Source organism: Ranitomeya imitator, chromosome 10 (assembly GCF_032444005.1).
Source record: "Ranitomeya imitator isolate aRanImi1 chromosome 10, aRanImi1.pri, whole genome shotgun sequence".
Taxonomy (NCBI): Eukaryota; Metazoa; Chordata; class Amphibia; order Anura; family Dendrobatidae; genus Ranitomeya; species Ranitomeya imitator.
Genome location: NC_091291.1, coordinates 2,000,416 through 2,022,225, shown reverse-complemented (window position 1 = coordinate 2,022,225; position 21,810 = coordinate 2,000,416). Strand labels below are relative to the sequence as shown.

At 57.4% G+C, this 21,810-nt stretch overlaps 1 protein-coding gene across 2 annotated transcripts in view; it reads right to left on the bottom strand.

Moving 5' to 3' along the window:
- HSPG2 (heparan sulfate proteoglycan 2) overlaps positions 1-21,415 on the bottom strand; it is a 265,969-nt gene extending 244,554 nt beyond the window's left edge. For both annotated transcript variants that reach the window (XM_069741877.1, XM_069741878.1), the window contains exon 1: positions 21,256-21,415. In XM_069741877.1, coding sequence (XP_069597978.1) covers positions 21,256-21,318 — 63 coding nt within the window. In that variant the 5' untranslated portion in view covers positions 21,319-21,415. The remainder of the gene's footprint in view (positions 1-21,255) is intronic.
- Positions 21,416-21,810: the final 395 nt, after the last annotated feature.

Below are 21,810 nucleotides of genomic sequence, written 5' to 3'. Positions count from 1 at the left end.
TGGATAGGTATGGGGAGAGTGGGGAGTGGATGAGCGGCACCAATGGGGTCCTGTATCCTGCGACCCCAGGTCCTACCAGAGTAACGATGGGCCCTCCTCGGTGATCGGCAATGTCTATGGGGTGGATAGGTATGGGGAGAGTGGGGAGTGGATGACCGGTACCAATCGGGCCCTGTATCCTCCCACCTCACATCCTACCAGGGTAATGATGGGGCCTCCTTGGTGACCGGCCATGTCTATGGAGTGGATAGGTATGGGGAGAGTGGGGAGTGGATGAGCGGCACCAATGGGGTCCTGTATCCTGCGACCCCAGGTCCTACCAGAGTAACGATGGGCCCTCCTCGGTGATCGGCAATGTCTATGGGGTGGATAGGTATGGGAAGAGTGGGAAGTGGATGAGGGGCACCAATGGGGTCCTGCATCATCCCACCCCAAGTCCCTACCAAAGTAATGATGGGCCCTCCTCGGTGACTGGCAATGTCTATGGGGTGGATAGGTATGGGGAGAGTGGATGAGCGGCACCAATGGGGTCCTGTATCCTCCCACCCCACGTCCTACCAGAGTAACGATGGGCCCTCCTCGGTGATCGGCAATGTCTATGGGGTGGATAGGTATGGGAAGAGTGGGGAGTGGATGAGGGGCACCAATGGGGTCCCGTATCCTCCCACGTCCAACCAGAGTAATGATGTGCCCTCTTTGGTGACCGGCCATGTCTATGGGGAGAGTGGGGAGTGGATGAGCGGCACCATTAGGGTCCTGTATCCTTCCACCCCAGGTCCTACCAGAGTAATGATGTACCCTCCTTGGTGACTGGTCATGTCTATGGGGTGGATAGGTATGGACACAATCGGGGTCCTGTCCTCTGCCACCCCTGCTTCCACCCACCGTAACGATAGGTTGTGCAGAGGAATGGTCAGATTTATGGGCCAGTTGGTGGTCCGCAGGGCAACCTTCCTCGCTTTCCTTGGACCCTGTTCTCAGTCTTAGGAACAGCTAACTCTTGGTCACATGGCGGACACTGGAAGAGGCCGTGGTAATAAGTCACCCCTGGCAACGTAGACACCTTTTCTATTGATTTACAGGGATTTCTAGTATTAATAACGATTAGCTGGCACCGCACCAGCTCAGGAGGGGCCTGTACAGGAGGCGCTCCACACAAGCCCATTCATGACATGGGACCTGCGTGCATGTTGGCCCCAGGGTCACCCGGCTCTCACAGGGGTAGGCACAGGACCAGGCACGCAGCATTCCTCATCCCCCTCCCCAGTGATAAGGGCTCATCCTGGAATCTGTGAAGGTGATGGGAAGCTGAGAGATGGAGGAAAGGAGCCAGCGCCGAGACCGGGAACTACAAGATGGGCCGAGGGTCTCCAAACCGGCTGTCAGGAACTAGCTGCACCGTCCAACATGCAGCGAATACCCGGACCCCCTGCGGCCGCAGCATACTGCACCCTGACATACAGGAGCATCAGTGCGCCAACGCCAATGTCAGGAATGACTGGCGCCATCTTCCCTGAAAAAAATCCCTCCAAACCGCAAAACAAAACGTGGAGTGTGGCTGATGAACAGACATGAACTGGTTACAACTGATGGACGGGGTCAGTTTAGACCCCAAAACCGGACGTGAAGACCTCTTCCCGCCATTACATCAACATTCACCATCCCACATGAGGCCCTGGGGGTGCTGCGCAGGGACGGACAGGGGTGCCGCATAGGGGGGCGGACAGGGGTGCCGCATAGGGGGGCGGACAGGGGTGCCGCATAGGGGGGCGGACAGGGGTGCCGCATAGGGGGGCGGACAGGGGTGCCGCATAGGGGGGCGGACGGGGGTGCTGCATAGAGGGGCGGACGGGGGTGCCGGATAGGGGGGCGGACGGGGGTGCCGCATAGGGGGGCGGACGGGGGTGCCGCATAGGGGGGCGGACGGGGGTGCCGCATAGAGGGGCGGACGGGGGTGCCGCATAGAGGGGCGGACGGGGGTGCCGCATAGGGGGGCGGACAGGGGTGCCGCATAGGGGGGCGGACGGGGGTGCCGCATAGGGGGGCGGACGGGGGTGCCGCATAGAGGGGCGGACGGGGGTGCCGCATAGAGGGGCGGCCGGGGGTGCCGCATAGGGGGGCGGACGGGGCTGCCGCATAGGGGGGCGGACAGGGGTGCCGCATAGGGGGGCGGACGGGGGTGCCGCATAGGGGGGCGGACGGGGGTGCCGCATAGGGGGGCGGACGGGGGTGCCGCATAGGGGGGCGGACGGGGGTGCCGCATAGGGGGGCGGACGGGGGTGCCGCATAGGGGGGCGGACGGGGGTGCCGCATAGGGGGGCGGACGGGGGTGCCGCATAGGGGGGCGGACGGGGGTGCCGCATAGGGGGGCGGACGGGGGTGCCGCATAGGGGGGCGGACGGGGGTGCCGCATAGAGGGGCGGACGGGGGTGCCGCATAGAGGGGCGGACGGGGGTGCTGCATAGGGGGGCGGACGGGGGTGCTGCATAGGGGGGCGGACGGGGGTGCCGCATAGAGGGGCGGCCGGGGGTGCCGCATAGAGGGGCAGCAGGGGGTGCCGCATAGAGGGGTGGCCGGGGGTGCCGGATAGGGGGGCAGCAGGGGGTGCCGCATAGAGGGGCGGCCGGGGGTGCCGCATAGACGGGTTGCCGGGGGTGCCGCATAGGGGCGGCTGGGGGTGCCGCATAGGGGGCGGTCGGGGGTGCCGCATAGAGGGGTGGCCGGGGGTGCCGGATAGGGGGGCAGCAGGGGGTGCCGCATAGGGGGCGGCCGGGGGTGCCGCATAGAGGGGTAGTCGGGGGTGCCGCATAGAGGGGTAGTCGGGGGTGCCGCATAGAGGGGTAGTCGGGGGTGCCGCATAGAGGGCGGCTGGGGGTGCCGCATAGGGGGTGGCCGGGGGTGCCGGATAGGGGGGCAGCAGGGGGTGCCGCATAGGGGGTGGCCGGGGGTGCCGGATAGGGGGGCAGCAGGGGTGCCGCAGAGGGGGGCGGCCAGGGGTGCCATGCAAGGGTGATTGGGGGACTTGAGCAGACGTGCCTGGGGGTCCTAGTGGAGGAGGAAAGCACCAGAGCCCCTTCAGACACACAAGATCCCACTAAACCAAGATGATGTTTCATGTACTGAACTAATAAGGATCCCGGTGTAGAAAGACCTGTGCGGCCCCCCGCTGTGGGAGGTGTCCCTGTGCGGCCCCCCGCTGTGGGAGGTGTCCCTGTGCGGCCCCCCGCTGTGGGAGGTGTCGGGGGAAGGATAGTGGCCGTCTCTGACAGTGAGATATGTAAGACTGCAGGAAAGCTGTCATCACACCCACAGGACCCCACTTGTCTGCACACGCAGGGGAACAAGGGGAGAAATACCACCCACATGACAGAATACAGCGCTCACACCACCGCAGCAGAGATCGTCAGCTCTCAGGACAAGAAGCAGCATGGCGGGAGCGGCCGATACTGGCCACATTAGGACCACGGACACCCTGAAGACCACAAGAAGATTCATCGACCAACGTCTTACACAAGGTCCTTCCCTGAATAAAGAGCTATGTGCAGAAATCGTGAGAGCGCCATCATCTGTACACTACAATGTGCCACACCGGCTCTACAGGTGGCCATCATCTGTACACTACAATGTGCCACACCGGCTCTACAGGCGGCCATCATCTGTACACTACAATGTGCCACACCGGCTCTACAGGTGGCCATCATCTGTACACTACAATGTGCCACACCGGCTCTACAGGTGGCCATCATCTGTACACTACAATGTGCCACACCGGCTCTACAGGTGGCCATCATCTGTACACGACAATGTGCCACACCGGCTCTACAGGTGGCCATCATCTGTACACTACAATGTGCTACACCGGCTCTACAGGTGGCCATCATCTGTACACTACAATGTGCCACACCGGCTCTACAGGTGGCCATCATCTGTACACTACAATGTGCCACACCGGCTCTACAGGTGGCCATCATCTGTACACTACAATGTGCCACACCGGCTCTACAGGTGGCCATCATCTGTACACTACAATGTGCCACACCGGCTCTACAGGCGGCCATCATCTGTACACTACAATGTGCCACACCGGCTCTACAGGTGGCCATCATCTGTACACGACAATGTGCCACACCGGCTCTACAGGTGGCCATCATCTGTACACTACAATGTGCCACACCGGCTCTACAGGTGGCCATCATCTGTACACTACAATGTGCCACACTGGCTCTACAGGTGGCCATCATCTGTACACTACAATGTGCCACACCGGCTCTACAGGTGGCCATCATCTGTACACTACAATGTGCCACACCGGCTCTACAGGTGGCCATCATCTGTACACTACAATGTGCCACACCGGCTCTACAGGTGGCCATCATCTGTACACTATATTGTGCCACACCGGCTCTACAGGTGGCCATCATCTGTACACTACAATGTGCCACACCGGCTCTACAGGTGGCCATCATCTGTACACTATATTGTGCCACACCAGCTCTACAGGTGGCCATCATCTGTACACTACAATGTGCCACACCGGCTCTACAGGCGGCCATCATCTGTACACTACATTGTGCCACACGGCTCTACAGGCAGCCATCATCTGTACACTACAATGTGCCACACCGGCTCTACAGGCGGCCATCATCTGTACACTACATTGTGCCACACCGGCTCTACAGGCGGCCATCATCTGTACACTACATTATACAAAATGATGCCATTAAAGGGACCCTGTCACCAGAATTTGGCGGGACCGGTTTTCGGTCATATGGGCGGAGTTTTCGGGTGTTTGATTCACCCTTTCCTTACCCGCTGGCTGCATGCTGGCCGCATAATTGGATTGAAGTTCATTCTCTGTCCTCCGTAGTACACGCCTGCACAGTGCAATCTTGCCTTGCGCAGGTGTGTACTACGGAGGACAGAGAATGAACTTCAATCCAATATTGCGGCCAGCATGCAGCCAGCGGGTAAGGAAAGGGTGAATCAAACACCCGAAAACTCCGCCCATATGACCGAAAACGGGTCCCGCCAAATTCAGGTGACAGGTTCCCTTTAACATATGTCCCAACATGCCCACACGTCACCTCACACACAACACATCACACGGGGACGTCACCTCACACACAGTACATCACACGGGGACGTCACCTCACACACAGTACATCACACGGGGACGTCACCTCACACACAGTACATCACACGGGGACGTCACCTCACACACAGTACATCACACGGGGACGTCACCTCACACACAGTACATCACACGGGGACGTCACCTCACACACAGAACGTCACACGGGGACGTCACCTCACACACAACACATCACACGGGGACGTCACCTCACACACAGCACATCACACGGGGACGTCCGCTCACACACAACACATCACACGGGGACGTCACCTCACACACAACACATCACACGGGGACGTCCGCTCACACACAGTACATCACACGGGGACGTCACCTCACACACAGTACATCACACGGGGACGTCACCTCACACACAGTACATCACACGGGGACGTCACCTCACACACAGTACATCACACGGGGACGTCACCTCACACACAGCACATCACACGGGGACGTCACCTCACACACAGCACATCACACGGGGACGTCACCTCACACACAGTACATCACACGGGGACGTCACCTCACACACAGCACATCACACGGGGACGTCACCTCACACACAACACATCACACGGGGACGTCACCTCACACACAACACATCACACGGGGACGTCACCTCACACACAGTACATCACACGGGGACGTCACCTCACACACAGCACATCACACGGGGACGTCACCTCACACACAGCACGTCACACGGGGACGTCACCTCACACACAGCACATCACACGGGGACGTCACCTCACACACAGCACGTCACACGGGGACGTCACCTCACACACAACACGTCACACGGGGACGTCACCTCACACACAACACATCACACGGGGACGTCACCTCACACACAACACATCACACGGGGACGTCACCTCACACACAACACATCACACGGGGACGTCACCTCACACACAGTACATCACACGGGGACGTCACCTCACACACAGCACATCACACGGGGACGTCACCTCACACACAGTACATCACACGGGGACGTCACCTCACACACAGCACATCACACGGGGACGTCACCTCACACACAGTACATCACACGGGGACGTCACCTCACACACAGTACATCACACGGGGACGTCACCTCACACACAGCACATCACACGGGGACGTCACCTCACACACAGTACATCACACGGGGACGTCACCTCACACACAGTACATCACACGGGGACGTCACCTCACACACAGCACGTCACGCACGTCACACGGGGGATTGCTGTAAGACTAATTATTTCTCCTGGTCACACGTCGTGGTGCTTTATGAGGTGACGCGGTCAGGACATCATGCCACTAGAAAAAAGAAACCCAGAGCCAGGGGGTGGTCCGGACCCCAGGATCAGCCTGGATCCCTGTGGGGCGGCCATGTTGTCCTGTCCTTAACGATATATTTCAGAGACACTTTTCTGCAATGACGGAATTCATCAGAACTTCTCTTCGCGCCGACAGAGCACAGAGACAAAGAAAGGAAGCGCGGCTAATCAGAAGGAAGGGAAGGAAGCGGTGAAGGCCACAGGACCCCAACCCTGTAAGCCCCCAACCATACGCTCTCCAGGGACCATCATTCATCACCGCCTACCTGACCCCATCTACTGCTGGTGTATACGGGGTGCAGCAACAGAGGGAACCACAGGCCGGTGCACATACTACATGGAGGACGGCATTACCAGCTGCACGGTATTGGCGCTACACGGAGGACGGCATTACCGGCTGCACGGTATTAGCGCTACACGGAGGACGGCATTACTGGCTGCACGGTATTAGCGCTACATGGAGGACGGCATTACTGGCTGCACGGTATTAGCGCTACACGGAGGACGGCATTACCGGCTGCACGGTATTAGCGCTATACGGAGGACGGCATTACCGGCTGCACGGTATTAGCGCTACACGGAGGACGGCATTACCGGCTGCACGGTATTAGCGCTACACGGAGGACGGCATTACCGGTTGCACAGTATTAGTGCTACATGGAGGACGGCATTACCGGCTGCTCAGTATTAGCGCTACACCGAGGACGGCATTACCGGCTACACGGTATTAGCGCTACATGGAGGACGGCATTACCGGCTGCACGGTATTAGCGCTACACGGAGGACGGCATTACCGGTTGCACAGTATTTTTAACCATTATTTTTAATCTTTAAAGACTCCATAATAACAGGGTCTGTACCACAGGACTGGCGTATAGCAAATGTGGTGCCAATATTCAAAAAGGGAACAAAAGCTGAACTCGGAAATTATCGGCCAGTAAGCTTCACCTCTACTGTGGGTAAAATCCTGGAGGGCATTCTAAGGGACGCTATACTGGAGTATCTGAAGAGGAAGAACCTCATGACCCAGTATCAGCACGGGTTTACTAGGGACCGTTCATGTCAGACTAATTTGATCAGTTTCTATGAAGAGGTAAGTTCCGGACTGGACCAAGGGAACCCAGTGGATGTAGTGTATATGGACTTTTCAAAAGCTTTTGATCCGGTGCCACACAAAAGGTTGATACATAAAATGAGAATAATGGGGATAGGGGAAAATATGTGTAAGTGGGTTGAGAGCTGGCTCAGGGATAGGAAACAAAGGGTGGTTATTAATGGAGCACACTCGGACTGGGTAGCGGTTAGCAGTGGGGTACCACAGGGGTCAGTATTGGGCCCTCTTCTTTTTAACATATTTATTAATGACCTTGTAGGGGGCATTCAGAGTAGAATTTCAATATTTGCAGATGACACTAAACTCTGCAGGGTAATCAATACAGAGGAGGACAATTTTATATTACAGGATGATTTATGTAAACTAGAAGCTTGGGCTGATAAATGGCAAATGAGCTTTAATGGGGATAAATGTAAGGTCATGCACTTGGGTAGAAGTAATAAGATGTATAATTATGTGCTCAATTCTAAAACTCTGGGCAAAACCGTCAATGAAAAAGACCTGGGAGTATGGGTGGATGACAAACTCATATTCCGTGGTCAGTGTCAGGCAGCTGCTACAAAGGCAAATAAAATAATGGGATGCATTAAAAGAGGCATAGATGCTCATGAGGAGAACATAATTTTACCTCTATACAAGTCACTAGTTCGACCACACTTAGAATACTGTGCACAGTTCTGGTCTCCGGTGCATAAGAAAGACAACGCTGAACTGGAGCGGGTGCAGAGAAGAGCGACCAAGGTTATTAGAGGACTGGGGGGTCTGCAATACCAAGATAGGTTATTACACTTGGGGCTATTTAGTTTGGAAAAACGAAGACTAAGGGGTGATCTTATTTTAATGTATAAATATATGAGGGGACAGTACAAAGACCTTTCTGATGTTCTTTTTAATCATAGACCTGAGACAGGGACAAGGGGGCATCCTCTGCGGTTGGAGGAAAAAAGGTTTAAGCATAATAACAGACGCGGATTCTTTACTGTAAGAGCAGTGAGACTATGGAACTCTCTGCCGTATGATGTTGTAATGAGTGATTCATTACTTAAATTTAAGAGGGGACTGGATACCTTTCTGGAAAAGTATAATGTTACAGGTTATATATACTAGATTCCTAGATAGGGCGTTGATCAAGGGAACTAGTCTGATTGCCGTATGTGGAGTCGGGAAGGAATTTTTTTCCCCAATGTGGAGCTTACTCTTTGCCACATGGGTTTTTTTTGCCTTCCTCTGGATCAACATGTTAGGGCATGTTAGGTTAGGCTATGGGGTGAACTAGATGGACTTATAGTCTTCCTTCAACCTTAATAACTATGTAACTATGTATTAGTGCTACATGGAGGACGGCTTTACCGGCTGCTCAGTATTAGCGCTACACCGAGGACGGCATTACCGGCTGCACGGTATTAGCACTACATGGCGTTTGTCGGACCCCCACTGCGGTCACCTATAGAGGGGACATGTTACCCCGTTAGGCTACGTTCACATTTGCGTTGTTGTGTGCTGCGTCGGCGATGCAACGCACAACGCACGCAAAAACGCATGCAAAACGCAGCAAAACGCTGCGTTTTGTGACGCATGCGTTCATTTTTATAGCGCAAAAAAAATGCAACAACCAGCGTCCTCTGCGCCCTGACGCTTGCGCCCAAAAAACGCATGCGTGACAAAACGCATGTCCATGCGCCCCCCATGTTAAATATAGGGGCGCATGGCGCATGCGTCGCCGCGGTTGCGCCCGACGCACCGCAAATGTGAACGTAGCCTTACACAGGCCAGTGAGGCAGACGTTTACACCTCACCTAACTACTTTTATACAGTCTTTTATATGAAGCCGGGCAGAAGTCTTCTGCTAGTGGCGCCATTGTCCCCCTCACAGCACAGCCTCTGTCATGGCGCCCACAGTGCACAGCTCCGCACACACCGACCGCGGGCCTGAGTCTCACTCCTCGGCTCCACGGCAGTCACATGACAAGCCCGTCACATGACCCAGAGGGCCCGGGAAAATCTTTACACTGAGCAGTGGAGGAAGGAGCTGCCGTACCCAGCTGTGTGTGACCGGAGGACGGGCCCCTGGAGGGCTCATGTCACCTGAGGACGGGCCCCAGGAGGGCTCCCGCGACCCCCTTCTCTTGTGCGGTGTCGGCCATCACACCTCATAACTTTTACAGAACAGGAAGGACAAACTGTGCGCCATTACTGACCACCCCCTCTACCATTAATTATCACCTGACAGTAGGAGATGGCAGAGGCTCCTCAGTGTGTCCGGGGCCGCCCGCCGTGTTTCGGGCTCCTCAGTGTGTCCGGGGCCGCCCGCCGTGTTTGGGACTCCTCAGTGTGTCCGGGGCCGCCCGCCGTGTTTGGGGCTCCTCAGTGTGTCCGGGGCCGCCCGCCGTGTTTGGGACTCCTCAGTGTGTCCGGGCCGCCCGCCGTGTTTGGGACTCCTCAGTGTGTCCGGGCCGCCCGCTGTGTTTGGGGCTCCTCAGTGTGTCTGGGGCCGCCCGCCGTGTTTGGGACTCCTCAGTGTGTCCGGGGCCGCCCGCCGTGTTTGGGGCTCCTCAGTGTGTCTGGGGCCGCCCTACGTGTTTGGGACTCCTCAGTGTGTCCAGGCCGCCCGCCGTGTTTGGGACTCCTCAGTGAGTCCGGGCCGCCCGCTGTGTTTGGGGCTCCTCAGTGAGTCCGGGCCGCCCTACGTGTTTGGGACTCCTCAGTGTGTCCAGGCCGCCCGCCGTGTTTGGGGCTCCTCAGTGAGTCCGGGCCGCCCGCTGTGTTTGGGGCTCCTCAGTGAGTCCGGGCCGCCCGCCGTGTTTGGGACTCCTCAGTGTGTCCGGGCCGCCCGCTGTGTTTGGGGCTCCTCAGTGTGTCTGGGGCCGCCCGCCGTGTTTGGGACTCCTCAGTGTGTCCGGGGCCGCCCGCCGTGTTTGGGGCTCCTCAGTGTGTCTGGGGCCGCCCTACGTGTTTGGGACTCCTCAGTGTGTCCAGGCCGCCCGCCGTGTTTGGGACTCCTCAGTGAGTCCGGGCCGCCCGCTGTGTTTGGGGCTCCTCAGTGAGTCCGGGCCGCCCTACGTGTTTGGGACTCCTCAGTGTGTCCAGGCCGCCCGCCGTGTTTGGGGCTCCTCAGTGAGTCCGGGCCGCCCGCTGTGTTTGGGGCTCCTCAGTGAGTCCGGGCCGCCCGCCGTGTTTGGGGCTCCTCAGTGTGTCCGAGGCCGCCCGCCGTGTTTGGGGCTCCTCAGTGTGTCCGGGGCCACCCGCCGTGTTTGGGACTCCTCAGTGTGTCCGAGGCCGCCCGCCGTGTTTGGGGCTCCTCAGTGTGTCCGGGGCCACCCGCCGTGTTTGGGACTCCTCAGTGTGTCCGGGGCCGCCCGCCGTGTTTGGGGCTCCTCAGTGTGTCCGAGGCCGCCCGCCGTGTTTGTGGCTCCTCAGTGTGTCCGAGGCCGTCCGCCGTGTTTGGGGCTCCTCAGTGTGTCCGGGGCCGTCCGCCGTGTTTGGGGCTCCTCAGTGTGTCCGGGGCCGTCCGCCGTGTTTGGGGCTCCTCAGTGTGTCCGGGGCCGCCTGCTGTGTTTGGGGCTCCTCAGTGTGTCCGGGGCCGCCCGCTGTGTTTGGGGCTCCTCAGTGTGTCCGGGGCCGCCCGCTGTGTTTGGGGCTCCTCAGTGTGTCCGGGGCCGCCCGCTGTGTTTGGGGCTCCTCAATGTGTCCGGGGCTGCCTGGTGTGTTTGGGGCTCCTCAGTGTGTCCGGGGCCGTCCGCCGTGTTTGCAGCTCCTCAGTGTGTCCGGGGCCGCCTGCTGTGTTTGGGGCTCCTCAGTGTGTCCGGGGCCGCCCGCTGTGTTTGGGTCTCCTCAGTGTATCCGGGCCGCGGATTTTTCACGTTTTTTTCCGGAGCTTCCCAATGCAATAAATAGCGGGATATCCGCAAAACTAATGAACATGCTGTGTTTTTTTCCGCGATGCGTTTTTATTGCGTGAAAAAAACGAAACGTGCACAAAAATTGCGGAACGCATTAAAAATGATGGGATGCTTAATGTATGCATTTTTAAGTGTTTTTGCCGTGAAAAAACGCAAAAAAATCCGGAACGTGTGCACATAGCCTCAGTGTGTCCAGGCCGCCAGCCCTGTTTGGGGCTCCTCAGTGTCTCTGGGCCGCCCGCTGTGTCCAGGACCAGAGATGAGTGGATCGATTCATGAGCTCCAGGTCAGTGGTCCTCTGTGGTGGATGGATCCAGGTCAATGGTCATCTGGGGTGGATGGATGCAGGTCAGTGGTCATCTGTGGTGGATGGATCCAGGTCAGTGGTCATCTGTGATGGATGGATCCAGGTCAGTGGTCATCTGTGGTGGATGGATCCAGGTCAGTGGTCATCTGTGATGGATGGATCCAGGTCAGTGGTCATCTGTGGTGGATGGATCCAGGTCAGTGGTCATCTGTGATGGATGGATCCAGGTCAGTGGTCATCTGTGGTGGATGGATCCAGGTCAGTGGTCATCTGTGATGGATGGATCCAGGTCAGTGGTCATCTGTGGTGGATGGATCCAGGTCAGTGGTCATCTGTGATGGATGGATCCAGGTCAGTGGTCCTCTGTGGTGGATGGATCCAGGTCAGTGGTCATCTTTGGTGGATGGATCCAGGTCAGTGGTCTTCTGTGATGGATGGATCCAGGTCAGTGGTCATCTGGGGTGGATTGATGCCAGAACAGCAGAAGACAAGCAGCGTTGATGTCAGGTATTTGTATCCTGCTGCTTAGTCATATGGAGCAGCCCTGTGCAGACCCCCTGACCAAGAACAGGGTGAAACGCACGTTGGGGTGACAGGGAACGCACCTCATCCACATCCATCTGTCAGCAGTAAAAAGTGACATCTTCTTCCCCCTGACTTATACATTGTGGGTAACATGCACCTCTTTCCTGATTGTGGGCTGTGTGCACACAGCGCTGCACCGTGCAGCTTCTCACCCTGACTGTTGTGTCCCTGGCCGTGGTGATGCGGGGATCTGAGCCTCAGGCACAGTATCTGCTCAGTGCGACACAGGTGATACAAGTAATATGCGGTGTATCCCTGCTCGGATACTCTCGCTGTATATCTGGCTGATGGGTGGATGCAGTGTATCCCTGCTCGGATACTCGTGCTGTATTTCTGGCTGATGGGTGGATGCAGTGTATCCCTGCTCGGATACTCGCGCTATATTTATTGCATTATCACAGTTGGGGTACATGCCCACGATTTGGAGTTGCTGCGGGTGGGTTGGATGTTGTGTACTGGTGCAGCGGCCAGATGATACAGCGGAGTGGATGGGATTTCTAGAAATCCATCCCATGCTCACTATGCGTCCACAGACATCCACAGCTCACCTTCGGAGCGTCCGTCCCTCACCCTCGGAGCCTCCGTCCCTCACCCTCGGAGCCTCCGTCCCTCACCCTCGGAGCCTCCGTCCCTCACCCTCGGAGCCTCCGTCCCTCACCCTCGGAGCCTCCGTCCCTCACCCTCGGAGCCTCCGTCCCTCACCCTCGGAGCCTCCGTCCCTCACCTGCGGAGCGTCCGTCCCCCGCCCTCGGAGCGTCCGTCCCTCGCCCTCGGAGCGTCCGTCCCTCGCCCTCGGAGCGTCCGTCCCTCGCCCTCGGAGCGTCCGTCCCTCACCCGCGGAGCGTCCGTCCTGCGGAGCGTCCGTCCCTCACCCGCGGAGCGTCCGTCCTGCGGAGCGTCCGTCCCCCGCCCTCGAAGCGTCCGTTCCCCCCCCCCCCGCGCGGAGCATCAATCCCTCACCCTCGGAGCGTCAGTCCCTCACCCGTGGGGCCTCCGTCCCTCACCCTCGGAGCATCCGTCCCTCACCTGCGGAGCGTCCGTCCCCCGCCCTCGGAGAGTCCGTCCCTCGCCCTCGGAGCGTCCGTCCCTCACCCGCGGAGCGTCCCTCCTGTGGAGCGTCCGTCCCTCGCCCTCGAAGCGTCCGTCCCCCCGCGGAGCATCAATCCCTCACCCTCGGAGCGTCAGTCCCTCACCCGTGGAGAGTCCGTCCCTCGCCCTCAGAGCGTCCGTCCCCCGCCCTCGGAGCGTCCATCCCCCACACTTGGAAAATATAGTGTTTATGCTATGGGTTTTATGGAGAAAAATAATCAGTGACGCCATTTACTGTAAATCTGATCGCTGTGTTTGGGGGTCATCACAACTAGAGAGATAGTGAAATATCTGTTACTTGCTGATTTGTGATCTTTATTTTATTGTAATTGTTTCATTACTATTTAGTAATTTTATAGTAAGGAAACCCCTGACTTCTTTCCCTGGATTATACAGACCCATAGAGATGCGCAGTATGTAGAGCTGTATCTCTATGTATCCTGGCACAGTCAACTACAGAAATGTCTCCCTTCTCATAGCTTTACCTGCTGCCTACAATGATGCAGGTCGCGGGTTCGAACCCCAGTGAAATCAGATCTCAAGAAAAAAGAATTATATGAGCACATATGCCACCCCCAAGGAGGCGCTATTGAGCCAAGAAAATGTGGAGAAAATACAGCACTCTGAGAGAGTGGAAGATTTTACACAGCCCTGACCTACCGGGACTGCAGCGGGCGGCAGACGCCTCCACCGGGCAGGACGCGGACGCCTCCACCGGGCAGGACGCGGACGCCTCCACCGGGCAGGACGCGGACGCCTCCACCGGGCAGGACGCGGACGCCTCCACCGGGCAGGACGCGGACGCCTCCACCGGGCAGGACGCGGACGCCTCCACCGGGCAGGACGCGGACGCCTCCACCGGGCAGGACGCGGACGCCTCCACCGGCCGGGCAGCGGATGTCTCTGGAGAGTCAGCATGCCTATAATTGTCATTGGCCGGCCTCACTAGATGACACAAGCAGACAATGCAGTAATCAGACTGTTTCCAATTTTTCCTGCTAATTTATAAGACCTCTTCACATTTCCTTGTTTGTAAGCAGGGTGAACAGAAGAGGTGCAGACAGCGCATTTCACACCCCACTATCAACTGTAATTCCGAGTCCTGAGAGGAGGCCACATCCCCAACCCCACACAAACCCCTGAAATCCACCCCCTGAAAGCCTTTAGATAGTTTCTGATGGAACCTATAAGGAGGAAAAGAAGAAGACGACGAGAAGGCACCAGAGCCCTGAATAACCTGCAGCCTGAAACTTTTGCTCCCCGGAGTGCCACTATTAATACTACGCAGGAATCTGGCACACAAGAGGTCCTGTCCATCACATGAATGATCAAAATCTACAGCGTACACCAACAACCAGAAGAGAGAAACATGGTACACCGTATCATTTACACCATCAGCCAGAATGGAGAAACATGGTACACCATCATCTACACCCTCACCACAGTCCATAAAAAATAAAACGGCTACACCGTATCATCTACACTCCCCATCAGCCTAAAGAGAGAAACATGGTATACTATCATGTACACCCTCGCCACAGTCCGGAAGAAAGAAATCAGATACACTATCATCTACACCCTCATCACAGCCAAGAAAAGGGTAACTGGGTACACAGTATCATCTACACCCCACCACTGACACGAAGAGATTAACGTGGTACACCAAATCATCTACTCCCTCACCACCGACCAAAGGAGAGTCACTGTACACCATATCAACTACACTACTTACCACTGACCAGAAGAAGATGGATACCAGGTATGCCATATCATCTCACACCTCCCACCACCGACAGGAAGAGAGAAACTGGGTACGCCGTATCCTCTACACCCTTCACCACCAACCAGAGGAGAGAAACTGGGTACGCCGTATCCTCTACACCCTTCACCACCAACCGGAGGAGAGAAACTGGGTACGCCATATCATCTCACACCTCCCACCACCGACAGGAAGAGAGAAACTGGGTACGCCGTATCCTCTACACCCTTCACCACCAACCAGAGGAGAGAAACTGGGCACCCCGTATCCTCTACACCCTTCACCACCAACCGGAGGAGAGAAACTGGGTACGCCATATCATCTCACACCTCCCACCACCGACAGGAAGAGAGAAACTGGGTACGCCGTATCCTCTACACCCTTCACCACCAACCAGAGGAGAGAAACTGGGTACGCCGTATCCTCTACACCCTTCACCACCAACCAGAGGAGAGAAACTGGGTACCCCGTATCCTCTACACCCTTCACCACCAACCGGAGGAGAGAAACTGGGTACGCCATATCATCTCACACCTCCCACCACCGACAGGAAGAGAGAAACTGGGTACGCCGTATCCTCTACACCCTTCACCACCAACCAGAGGAGAGAAACTGGGTACGCCGTATCCTCTACACCCTTCACCACCAACCAGAGGAGAGAAACTGGGTACGCCGTATCTTCTACACCCTTAACCACCAACCAGAGGAGAGAAACTGGGTATGCCGTATCCTCTACACCCTTCACCACCAACCAGAGGAGAGAAACTGGGTACGCCGTATCCTCTACACCCTTCACCATCAACCGGAGGAGGGAAACTGGGTACACCATATCCTCTACACCCTTCACCACCAACCAGAGGAGAGAAACTGGGTACGCCGTATCCTCTACACCCTTCACCACCAACCGGAGGAGAGAAACTGGGTACGCCATATCATCTCACACCTCCCACCACCGACAGGAAGAGAGAAACTGGGTACGCCGTATCCTCTACACCCTTCACCACCAACCAGAGGAGAGAAACTGGGTACGCCGTATCCTCTACACCCTTCACCACCAACCAGAGGAGAGAAACTGGGTACGCCTTATCCTCTACACCCTTCACCACCAACCAGAGGAGAGAAACTGGGTACGCCGTATCCTCTACACCCTTCACCATCAACCGGAGGAGGGAAACTGGGTACACCATATCCTCTACACCCTTCACCACCAACCAGAGGAGAGAAACTGGGTACGCCGTATCCTCTACACCCTTCACCACCAACCAGAGGAGAGAAACATGGTACACCGTATCATTTACACCATCAGCCAGAATGGAGAAACATGGTACACCATCATCTACACCCTCACCACAGTCCATAAAAAATAAAACGGCTACACCGTATCATCTACACTCCCCATCAGCCTAAAGAGAGAAACATGGTATACTATCATGTACACCCTCGCCACAGTCCGGAAGAAAGAAATCAGATACACTATCATCTACACCCTCATCACAGCCAAGAAAAGGGTAACTGGGTACACAGTATCATCTACACCCCGACCACCGAGGAAAGTAGAGAAACTGGGTACATTGTATCAACTACACAACTTACCACTGACACGAAGAGATTAACGTGGTACACCAAATCATCTACTCCCTCACCACCGACCAAAGGAGAGTCACTGTACACCATATCAACTACACTACTTACCACTGACCAGAAGAAGATGGATACCAGGTATGCCATATCATCTCACACCTCCCACCACCGACAGGAAGAGAGAAACTGGGTACGCCGTATCCTCTACACCCTTCACCACCAACCAGAGGAGAGAAACTGGGTACGCCGTATCCTCTACACCCTTCACCACCAACCGGAGGAGAGAAACTGGGAACGCCATATCATCTCACACCTCCCACCACCGACAGGAAGAGAGAAACTGGGTACGCCGTATCCTCTACACCCTTCACCACCAACCGGAGGAGAGAAACTGGGTACGCCGTATCCTCTACACCCTTCACCATCAATTGGACGAGAGAAACTGGGTACACCGTATCCTCTACTCCCCTCACTACCAACTGAAGGCGAGAAACTGGGTACACTGTATCTGCTACCCTCCTCACCACTGACTGGAGGAGGTACACCGTATCCTCTACACCCCTCACCACCGAGCGGAGGAAAGAAATTGGGTACACCGTATCCTCTACACCCGTTACCAACTGGAGAAAAGAAACAGGGTAAACCACATCCTTTACACTCCTTCCACCATCCGAAGGAGAGAAACTGGGTACACCGTATCATCTACACCCCTCACCGCCAACTGGAGAAAAGAAACTTTGTAAACCATATCCTTTACTCCCCTTCCATCGACCAGAGTCGAGAAACTGGTTACGCCGTATAATTTACACCCTCCAACCACTGAGGCTTCTTTCACACTAGCGTCGGGCTCAGCCCGTCGCAGTGCGTCGGGCCGAGGTTACCGACGCTAGCGTTGTAAGCGCCGCACAACGGGTGCAGCGGATGCAAATTTTCATCGCATCCCCTGCCCCATTGTGAGGTTTGGGGAGGAGTTCCGGCCGTGCATGCGCGGTCGGAAAAAGCGGTCCGTCGGCAGCAAAAAACGTTACATGTAGCGTTTTTTGCTCCCGACGGTCCGCCAAAGCACGACGCATCCGTCGCAATGCGTCGTCAATACAAGTCTATGGGGAAAAAACGCATCCTGCAAGCACTTTTGCAGGATGCGTTTTTTCTGCAAAACGACTGAAAGTAGCCTGAGCAAAAGAGAGTAACTGGGTACACCGCGTCATCTCCACATTATGCTGCTCATTTGATATGTCTCCATACACAGGTGACGGACACAGGGTGAGGTGAAGGTTTTCAAAAAGCATTTCCAGGATTTTGAGCAGCCAGGTGACTGGGTCTGCGGGAGCAGGATCAGGATGTTGTGGCACAGGATCAGAGGTCCCGGGGCACTCCTCAGTATTTCAGGGCGCAGGCTCAGTATAGTCAGTATTTTGAGGCACAGGGCAGTATTGATAGTATCATGGGGCACAGCGCTATATGGTCAGTATCTCCGAGCACAGCTGAGTATTTCAGGGTGCACACTGAGAATCCTCAGTGTCCCGGGGCACCGCTCACTACCTCTGGGCACCGCTCACTACCTCTGGGCACAGCTCAGTATCCCGGGGCACCGCTCACTACCTCTGGGCACAGCTCAGTATCCCGGGGCACCGCTCACTACCTCTGGGCACAGCTCACTACCTCTGGGCACAGCTCACTACCTCTGGGCACTGCTCAGTATCCTGGGGCACCGCTCACTACCTCTGGGCACAGCTCACTACCTCTGGGCACAGCTCAGTATCCCGGGGCACCGCTCACTACCTCTGGGCACAGCTCACTACCTCTGGGCACAGCTCAGTATCCCGGGGCACCGCTCACTACCTCTGGGCACCGCTCAGTATCCCGGGGCACCGCTCACTACCTCTGGGCACAGCTCAGTATCCCGGGGCACCGCTCACTACCTCTGGGCACAGCTCAGTATCCCGGGGCACCGCTCACTACCTCTGGGCACTGCTCACTACCTCTGGGCACAGCTCAGTATCCCGGGGCACCGCTCACTACCTCTGGGCACCGCTCAGTATCCCGGGGTACTGCTCACTACCTCTGGGCACCGCTCACTACCTCTGGGCACAGCTCAGTATCCCGGGGCACCGCTCACTACCTCTGGACACAGCTCAGTATCCCGGGGCACCGCTCACTACCTCTGGGCACCGCTCAGTATCCCGGGGTACTGCTCACTACCTCTGGGCACCGCTCACTACCTCTGGGCACAGCTCAGTATCCCGGGGCACCGCTCACTACCTCTGGACACAGCTCAGTATCCCGGGGCACCGCTCACTACCTCTGGGCACAGCTCACTACCTCTGGGCACTGCTCAGTATCCTGGGGCACCGCTCACTACCTCTGGGCACAGCTCACTACCTCTGGGCACAGCTCAGTATCCCGGGGCACCGCTCACTACCTCTGGGCACAGCTCACTACCTCTGGGCACTGCTCAGTATCCTGGGGCACCGCTCACTACCTCTGGGCACCGCTCACTACCTCTGGGCACAGCTCAGTATCCCGGGGCACCGCTCACTACCTCTGGACACAGCTCAGTATCCCGGGGCACCGCTCACTACCTCTGGGCACAGCTCACTACCTCTGGGCACTGCTCAGTATCCTGGGGCACCGCTCACTACCTCTGGGCACAGCTCACTACCTCTGGGCACAGCTCAGTATCCCGGGGCACCGCTCACTACCTCTGGGCACAGCTCACTACCTCTGGGCACTGCTCAGTATCCTGGGGCACCGCTCACTACCTCTGGGCACCGCTCACTACCTCTGGGCACAGCTCAGTATCCCGGGGCACCGCTCACTACCTCTGGGCACTGCTCACTACCTCTGGGCACTGCTCAGTATCCTGGGGCACCGCTCACTACCTCTGGGCACAGCTCACTACCTCTGGGCACTGCTCACTACCTCTGGGCACAGCTCACTACCTCTGGGCACTGCTCAGTATCCTGGGGCACCGCTCACTACCGCTGGGCACAGCTCACTACCTCTGGACACAGCTCAGTATCCCGGGGCACCGCTCACTACCTCTGGGCACAGCTCACTACCTCTGGGCACTGCTCAGTATCCTGGGGCACCGCTCACTACCTCTGGGCACCGCTCACTACCTCTGGGCACAGCTCAGTATCCTGGGGCACCGCTCACTACCTCTGGACACAGCTCAGTATCCCGGGGCACCGCTCACTATCTCTGGGCACAGCTCACTACCTCTGGGCACTGCTCAGTATCCTGGGGCACCGCTCACTACCTCTGGGCACAGCTCACTACCTCTGGGCACAGCTCAGTATCCCGGGGCACCGCTCACTACCTCTGGGTACTGCTCACTACCTCTGGGCACCGCTCACTACCTCTGGGCACAGCTCAGTATCCCGGGGCACCGCTCACTACCTCTGGGCACAGCTCACTACCTCTGGGCACAGCTCAGTATCCCGGGGCACCGCTCACTACCTCTGGGCACCGCTCAGTATCCCGGGGTACTGCTCACTACCTCTGGGCACCGCTCACTACCTCTGGGCACAGCTCAGTATCCCGGGGCACCGCTCACTACCTCTGGACACAGCTCAGTATCCCGGGGCACCGCTCACTACCTCTGGGCACAGCTCACTACCTCTGGGCACAGCTCACTACCTCTGGGCACTGCTCAGTATCCTGGGGCACCGCTCACTACCTCTGGGCACAGCTCACTACCTCTGGGCACAGCTCAGTATCCCGGGGCACCGCTCACTACCTCTGGGCACAGCTCACTACCTCTGGGCACAGCTCAGTATCCTGGGGCACCGCTCACTACCTCTGGGCACCGCTCACTACCTCTGGGCACAGCTCAGTATCCCGGGGCACCGCTCACTACCTCTGGGCACCGCTCAGTATCCCGGGGTACTGCTCACTACCTCTGGGCACCGCTCACTACCTCTGGGCTCAGCTCAGTATCCCGGGGCACCGCTCACTACCTCTGGACACAGCTCAGTATCCCGGGGCACAGCTCACTACCTCTGGGCACCGCTCAGTATCCTGGGGCACCGCTCACTACCTCTGGGCACCGCTCACTACCTCTGGGCACAGCTCAGTATCCCGGGGCACCGCTCACTACCTCTGGGCACCGCTCATTATCCCGGGGCACCGCTCACTACCTCTGGGCACCGCTCATTATCCCGGGGCACCGCTCACTACCTCTGGGCACAGCTCAGTATCCCGGGGCACCGCTCACTACCTCTGGGCACCGCTCATTATCCCGGGGCACCGCTCACTACCTCTGGGCACCGCTCATTATCCCGGGGCACCGCTCACTACCTCTGGGCACAGCTCAGTATCCCGGGGCACCGCTCACTACCTCTGGGCACCGCTCACTACCTCTGGGCACCGCTCACTACCTCTGGGCACCGCTCATTATCCCGGGGCACCGCTCTCTACCTTCTGAGGTAATGCTCGCACTCTTCCTGCTCACCTGTATGAGGAGGATCAGTCCCGTCGCCCTCAGCCCCGGGCTCCTCCGCTCTCCGCCTCCCATTGCTGCTGCTGCTGCTGCTGCCGACTCCACAGATCCGCGCTCACATCCAGGGAACTGCAGACTCCGCGGCCACTTCCTCCTCCCAGAGCTCCACAGTAATGAGGGCCAGGAATGTCAGCACAGGGGAGGAGACAGGGAGCAGCTGCTAACTAGTCCTCTGCCTGCCCCTGACTGACTAATCCCAGGATACAGGAGGAGGAGACAGGGAGCAGCCTGCTAACTAGTCCTCTGCCTGCCCCTGACTGACTAATCCCAGGATACAGGAGGAGGAGACAGGGAGCAGCTGCTAACTAGTCCTCTGCCTGCCCCTGACTGACTAATCCCAGGATACAGGAGGAGGAGACAGGGAGCAGCCTGCTAACTAGTCCTCTGCCTGCCCCTGACTGACTAATCCCAGGATACAGGAGGAGGAGACAGGGAGCAGCTGCTAACTAGTCCTCTGCCTGCCCCTGACTGACTAATCCCAGGATACAGGAGGAGACAGGGAGCAGC